This window comes from Haliotis rufescens, unplaced genomic scaffold (assembly GCF_023055435.1).
Source record: "Haliotis rufescens isolate VD_foot unplaced genomic scaffold, xgHalRufe1.0.p SCAF_37, whole genome shotgun sequence".
NCBI lineage: Eukaryota > Metazoa > Mollusca > Gastropoda > Lepetellida > Haliotidae > Haliotis > Haliotis rufescens.
The window spans coordinates 4574755-4583047 of NW_025964079.1; the positions used below are offsets into that span (position 1 = coordinate 4574755).

Sequence of the window (8293 nt, forward strand, 5' to 3'; positions counted from 1 at the left end):
ATGAGTGTAGTTTAACGCCGCTTTTAGCAACAGTCCAGTTATATCACGGCGGGGGACTCAAGAAATGGGCTTCACACATTGTACCCATGTCGGGAATCGACCCCGGGTCTTCAGCGTGACGAGCTCGACCGATCAGGATGTAACCGAATGCTAATAGCTGAAAACACGCTGAAACATATTGAAGTCCTCATGAATATACACTAGAATGTACACAAGTTCCTGCTTTGTGTCGGCATTAACAAGCGTGTGCCCCCACCCCCCCCCCCCAGGGCCAACAGACCTGTTCTTGTCCTTTTTGATAAATCCAATGAAACCATTTATATCATTTCTGTCCCTTTTGACACTAATGTGATGGACAAGATTGAGAAAAGGCATGGCAAATGTGCAGACCTCGCTTTCGAAATGTCACGCTTGCATCCCAAGTACCAAGTTGTCTGACTCCCCATTGTTCTCGGTGCCTTAGGTTTGGTACCTCCCAATCTGTTGACTGACATCGGGAGAGTACCCGGGTTTGCTACCAAGAATACAGCCCTTCTGACAATCTGGGTAATGCAGAAGGCTGCAGTGTTGGGGAGTCTTCACATTCTCCGAAAAGTTCTGGGTAGGTTTGACTAGGCAGCGCTTCCTGTGAGAAGTCCCATTCGCTGTCTGGGCTGAGTGTAGAGGGGGCAAGGGCCCTGAGCTGATAATGAGCCTAACCAGCCTGACTGAGCCAGGATCACCCTGTGCCAGGACCAACCCTCTTTGCTGCATTTTTTATTTTAATCTGTAAATGATGATGATGATGATGATGATGATGATGATAACAATAATATAAAAGAAGAAAAAAGAAAAAAAATATAGAAAGAAAAAATATAATCATAAATTCATAAATTTAATATTTTAGATGTTGATGTGTATGATCTTGTATGTATATTAGTTAATGCACAATAGGTAAAACACTCCTTTATGATGTGTGGGGCGTGTGTGCAGGTAATATATGTGTACATCGGAATGTGTTGTGTGCGTCTTCCTCCCTCTCTCTCTCTCTCTCTCTCTCTCTCTCTCTCTCTCTCTCTCTCTCTCTCTCGTTCTCTCTCTCCCTGTCTCTCTCTATCGTTCTCTCTCTCTCTATCGTTCTCTCTCTCTCTCGTTCTCTCTCTCCCCTCTCTCTCTCTCTATCGTTCTCTCTCTCTCGTTCTCTCTCTCCCCTCTCTCTCTCTCTCTATCGTTCTCTCTCTCTCTCTCTCTCTCTCTCTCTCTCTCTCTCTCTCTCTCTCTCTCTCTCGTTCTCTCTCTCTCTCTCTCTCAATATGACGAATCGGTGGATTGAACTAAGCGTTGTTTATAACAACTGCTCTACGTGGTGGAAACCTTTCGGAGAACCGGGCCACGATTGCACACATTTCACAAACAAGGGAGAGATATCGTTGTCAACAATCCTCTGGTGGCGTCACAGGAAGTACGCGGCTGTCTGTATATATACATATACAGCTGTCACCCACAAACACAACAACATCGACAACAGCTGGTGAAGCTAACTCGTCAAATCTCGTAACAATGTCTCACTTATCTCAACAGGAGAAACTGTTGTACACTGACTTCTTCCTGAGACTGGATGCCGAGCAAGGGGATGGGGATGGGGCGCTGAACATCGCGGAGTTTGAGAAGCTGCTGCTGACGCTGGGATTTAGATTAAGCAAAGAACAAGTTGCGGTGAGGATATGTTTATGTTACTTGTTATTGTTGATGTTGTTGTTGTTGTCAGCAGAAGAAGTAGTGGTAGTAGTAGTAGTAGTAGTAGTAGCGATAGGAGGAGAAGTAGTAGATAGCAGTAGTAGTAGTAGTAGTGGTAGAAATGTTCCTACAAAACGTGGTGACCATTGATATAGTTACATATTTAACTTCAGAGGCTTAGGTCAACTTGTCAAAAATGAAAGCAAATGGAATCTGAATAATATGTGAATGACAGGCCTTCCTCATTCATAACATCTATAAAATCTAGGGGTCAGACATTTAGGCAAGAAGTAGGCATCCCCGTGGGATGGAATGCACTCTCCTTCTTCCTGATCTATTTCTTTATGCATATGAATCAGAATTTCTGCTCGTATTGGCAAAGAAAAACAAAGGCAATTTGGCAAAGAAGTTTAACTTATGTTTCGGGTATATTGGAGATCTGATACCGTTCAATAACCATCAAATAGCCAATTCCCTTCCACTGATTTACCCATCTGAACTAGAAGGAGACAAGTGAGACCGCTTCGGCTGTTCCATATTCAGATCTATGTTTAAAGTGACAAATTAAAACATTCTCCACAAGACTGTATGACAAGAGGGATGACTTTTCCGACAGTCAACTTTCCCTTCATGTCGAGCAATATTTCAGCAGCTCCGGCCTTTGGTGACAATCGAGCATGCCCTTTCTACCAACATTTCAAAGAGCGTCAAACAACTCATATTCCGTAGTTGTTTGATCAGGGTTACAACATTCATGGCCTTAGTAAAGGTCAAAAGTTTTATGGTAGACATGTGGAGGACATTTCCAAACTTGACGCATCAATGACAATAATGATGTCCGATGCAATTCTCTGTTGTCAGTAGCGGTCGGGTAGCCTAGTGGTTAAAGCGTTCGCTCGTCACGCCAAAGACCCGGGTTCGAATCCCGACATGGGTACAATGTGTGAAGCCCATTTCTTGTGTCCACCGCCGTGATATTGCTGGAATATTGCTTAATGCGGCGTAAAATCAAACTCACTCACTCTGTTGTGACCTGTATAATATGTTCCCGTGGGGTTTTTTTTAGGTGAAAACTTGACTTGTTTTTGCATGTATTTGTGACGGGTGCCACCGGTTGGCTAGGATAGCCCACCTTTTCGCGAACACCTTATTCATACATATACATGCTTATGATATAGTCGGAATCGTACAACCGGCAGAGATTCCATATGAGTTTGGAAAGGGTCTTGTTACTTTTATTGAATATCCGGAATGAATTGTGTTGTTCTGTTTCAGGCCGAGTTTATAAAAACCGATAAGGATCAGAACTGGAAGATTACTCTCGACGAGTTCCTGGTCACATTGCCTAATGTTGTCCCCCCAGGCTCGCCCCAGGCTATGTGAGTATACACGAAGTGTGACACAGGGTAACCTTTAGCTATGCTACCCACCCCAGGCCGTGTTATTATCCACTGGCATTATGTAACACTGAACCTGATGCTAATCACGTGACACAGGACACACTATCCTTACAAAATTGCTTCAGTTCTGTAACAGACCCGGGAACAACAGTTTGCATACCTCCAGACCGCCTCCGTGGTCTTGTGGTAGAGCGTCCGCCCGGAGAGCGGAAGGTCCGGGGTTCGATCCCCGACCGCGTCATACCAAAAGACAGTAAAAGATGGTACTTGTTGTTACCCTGTCTGGCGCTCGGCATTAAGGGGCTAAAACAAGGACTGGTCGGCTCGTAGTCAGTATACTGTGTCTGAGTGGGGTATTCATGTTAAACTGCGGCATGGTATCTCAGTGAGCTAGCACTATAAATCGGCATCAGTCCGAACTAGTACAAGCAGCCACACAAACACACACACGTACATGCACGTCGCTATATAAGTGCAGTAATCTTGGACGCGACGTTAAACCCCATTTCACCTCACCTCACCTTGCATACCTCCAGACTCTAATTCTCTGTCGGGGGCACGATTCGCTGTGCAGAGTTGCGTCCCTTGGGCACGCCAGAAACCTATGATTGTGAGTTCGAATCCCGGTTCGCCCCGATTATGTTTCTAGGTTTGTGAGCAGCATACCCGTGCTCGTGGGTTTCACTTAAGTGGTAAACGTCTGAGACCTGCATCACTTCGGGTTTCCTCCCACATTAAGCCGACACGCCGTGATGTAACTAGAATACTGTTAAAAGCGGCGTTAAACCCAACTCACTCACCCACTCACTAATTCTCTGCCAGTAACCAGCTGGTCTTGTAGATAAGGACTAAGTATTTATCTCACTATAATAAACTCGAAAATGAGTCTTCACAGCACCCATTTGGTCCCTCAACGTGTCCTTTGACCAGTGATCACCGAATGGCGCGGAATACCCAGAATTCTTTCGAATAATATAATAGTCAAGGATTCAAGGATTAAACGGTTGGTTGTCTAGGTACCGCGCCCTTTTTTAACCCGAGTAACCACTAAATGGTCCAAATAATATGAGAAGTTAATTTACGTCTTCCTTTGTTTTTTTAATTCTCCAAATTGGTTGCATTTCAGTGCCGCGACTATCCGACGCCGGTTTGACGAGAACGACTTGAACAAAGATGGGTACATTACATTTGATGAACTGAAGCAGGTGCTTGCTGACGCCAATCAAGGCAAAGATGAAGAGGAGCTCAAGTCTTTCGTAAGGGATTTCATAAAGAATTGGGACGCGGATGGAGATGGCAAGATCAATTTTGAGGAGTTCCTGGAGATGTTCATAGAGACCGAATTGGGTGATGAGGATGATGATGAAGATGATGATGAAGAAAAGGGGGAAGTGAAGGACAATGACGGAGAGGATTTTGATCAACGTAAAAACCCAATCTACATTCCGCGCGAATGATTTAAAGTAACATTTTACATTAATGTTTCGAGTTTTCGGCAATTTGATTACTTGATGTAAATATGAGGCAGTCTGGCATATAACGTCCATGTTATTGTTCTGTGAAAGATCTATGAGTGTATGAAAAGCGTACGGATCTTTAAAAACCTTAGATGTATACTCTGTCCCATTGTCAGAGTCCTGAGACCAATGTAACAAGCATTTCATTTCCATCACAGTGTAAGCCTTACTACAATAAACACAATGTATATGCAGACGTTGGCTATGCTCCAAGTCGTCATAACGACCAGTTTGAACAACTATCTTAAATTACTGCATCTAAATCGAGAGAGGACTACTTTCAAGTGTCTAGGGATTTCAGAACATAAATATATAGAATATATTAGAGTGTTATATTATAATATGATGTCAAATATGAAATTTATGTTTATTTTAAAGAAAGGAGAGTGAGTGAATGGATATGATTTTTTACGCCGCTTTTAGCACTATAACAGCAATATTACAGAAATGGGCTTCACACATTGTACCTATGTCGGTGAGAAGGGTGAAAGCTGTAACAGCAGTTTATATAAATCATTTACAAGGGACAGTAATTGCTGTTGCAAAGTATCCAACAATCTGTGTTTACATAAGACCGCCTGCGTGGTCTAGTGGAAGGTCCGGCACCGGGTCCACGTCATACCAAAATCACGTTAAAAGATGGTACTTGTTGTTACCCTGTCTGGCACCGGGAATGGGGTATTCGTGTTACCTCTTTACAAATGTGCTATTTAGTAGCATCATTATTCATCTTATTTGTGCTTATAATATTAGTAGCTTTAAAGGTGTTCATAAATAATTGATCAAATCCAATATGTTTCATATAAATTAAGAACATGATTTTAATAACACAACGAAGTTCATCAAAGTTTAAATTAAACATTGGATAATAGCAGTGCATATTGTTATATTGTTGTATTTGACAGTATGCATTACTGATTCATGAAATACTATAAATAAATATGTACTTGGATCTTATTATTTTGTTGTTCATATAATACACATACACAAACACACACACACACGCACACACACACACACAGACATATACACACACACATACACACATGTTTACACGCGCACACACACACACACATACACACGGTGTCCTCCCATTAGTTAGACGTCCCAATAGTTAGACAGCTTATAACAAAACTTTAAACGGTTGAGTGCACACTAATGCTTATGCTTGTAACCTCAGACTTTAAAATGGAATAGTCCAAATAAGATCTGATAAGCAAAGCAAAGCAGCTTTAAATAGATACTTTAATATTATACTTAACATTTAATGACACTTTACATTTGATAAATTTTATACAGTTTGTAACAACACTTTGTGACAGTTTTTGGTAATGTACACTTTACATTTAATAACTGTTACAGTTTATTTATCACCGACAGTCGTATATTCCTCATTGCACGTCTTGACGACACATCTCCAATATAACCATACACACATATACATACTTACACATACATCAATACATGCATACATCAATACATACATACATACATACATACATACATACATACATACATACATACATACATACATACACATACACATACATACATATAAACACACATGCACTCACACATTAACACATACACACACAAACATATATATATATATATATATATATATAATTATATATAAATAATTATATATATATATGTGTGTGTGTGTATATATATATATATATATATATATATATATATATATATATATATATATATATATATACACACCTGCATACACGCGCGCGCGATGTTGTAATGTCCACTATTGATTGATCAAGTTAGAGAGTGACTGACTCCGTGTCTTGGTTGGTTGAGTGAGTGAGTGATTATGCTTTTACGCCGCTTTTTGTCAATATTCCACCAGTGTTACGGCGGGGAACATTTGAATGGCATCACATACATTGTTGATCGTAAGTGAGTATGGTTTTACACCGCACTTAGCATTTTTCCTGCAAAATCACGGCGGGGGGCACCAGAAATGGGCTTCACACATGCTCAAATGTCTGCTCAACTTGCTTTACAGGAACATCTGTTGTGGTTTGTTTTCAAGCAATATATTCAAATAATATCACCATTGGATTAGAAAGAGTGTTTTTAGTGAGAATTGTTTTACACCGCTTTTAGCAATATTCCAGCAATATCATGGCTTGGGACACCAGAAATGGACTTCGCACATTGTACCCATGAATCGAGCCCGGGTCTTCTTGCGTGACGAGCGAACGCTTTAATCACGGGGCTTACCCATCGCCCAAAAGAAACTGAAATTGGTCTTATTGCGTGAAATGGATTAATGATGAATGAAAAAAGCATCTTCTTGTACTGAGTAAAAATGCACGACAAATTTAAATATAATTTAAGCGACGAAAAACATTTCCATACGCATAAGAAATATCTGCCAAAATTCGACAGAACGATTCCGACTGTATCAGAAGCATGTGTTTATGATTCACTACCAAATGCAGTAAACTACGGTTATAACGAACACGCTTATAACGAACTGACGGATATAACGAACTATATTTTTAGTCCTGTCTATTTGCTGTATACATTCCGTACATTTGCTTATAACGAACTACGGTTATAACGAATTAAAATAAGTGGTCCCTTTGAGTTCGTTATAACCGTAGTTTACCTGTAGTGATGATACCTGGTGCAGGCGAAGGTGAGCGTGTCGTACGGTAATGTGTGTTTCCCTGTGCGGTACCATACACACGTTGCATCGCAAACGCAATTCTATGCACTTTACGCCAGGAGTGAGTGAGTTGGGTTTAACGCCGCTTTGTTAGGCCGGGAGAATTGCCTCATTTTTCCGCGGTGTCATTTAACCCAATCCCGTTACAACCACCACTGCTTCAAATTTAAAACATGATTTGATTGCATGGTTTTTTTCTCGCAAAAATAGGTGATTTCACTTAAGGGGGCATGGGTGGTCCAGTTGTCAAAGGTGCCACAATTACTTGTATTATCCTCTTAATACCGAGCGCCAGGCAGGCTAACAACAAATATCATACTTTAACCTCTTTTGGGCCGTGCATAAACCTACCATCGTGTCTTCGAATCCTGATTATGTTTCTAGGTTTGTCAGCCCCACACCTGTGCCGCAGGGTTTCACCAAAGCGGTAAACGTCTAGGACGTGTATCACTTCGGGCTTACAGCCCACATTTAGTTGACACGCCATGATATGAATGAAATATTGTTCGAAGTGGCGTTGAATCAAACTAATTCAAAGATTTAAAGATAAATGGTGAAAAGATACAATGAAGATACATCATGTTAGTGCTGGTGAGGCGTTAAACAACAACAACAACAACAACAACAACAACAACAACAACACACCATATTTTTAGGTTTGGCAGCACCAAAACTGTCCTCGGGCTTTCACCGAAGCAGTAAACGTCTGAGACCTGTATCACTTCGGGCTTTTCTCCTAATTAAAGCTGACACGCCGTGATATAACTGGAATACAGTTCAAAGCGGCGTTAAACTAAACTCATCACTCATTCCAAAGACTTTTTAATCTTGGTAAGTAAAGATAACATGTATTGCACAACACTAGCACGAGTGGTTGTTTCAACAAAATAATGTCAAATTTAAACCTAAGTGTCGCCATGGGACGCCATATGTCTTGTAAATTCGAACCGTTCTCTACGTGTATAAAA

General features: G+C 41.0%; 1 protein-coding gene across 1 annotated transcript; it reads left to right on the forward strand.

The window, feature by feature from the left end:
- The first annotated feature begins 1464 nt into the window (after window positions 1-1464).
- Window positions 1465-5569, forward strand: LOC124144344 (calmodulin-4-like). Its single transcript, XM_046513712.2, has 3 exons — window positions 1465-1695; window positions 2992-3095; window positions 4243-5569. The coding sequence occupies exons 1-3, from the start codon at window positions 1540-1542 to the stop codon at window positions 4571-4573; spliced, it is 591 nt and encodes a 196-aa protein (XP_046369668.2). The 5' UTR covers window positions 1465-1539; the 3' UTR covers window positions 4574-5569.
- Window positions 5570-8293: the final 2724 nt, after the last annotated feature.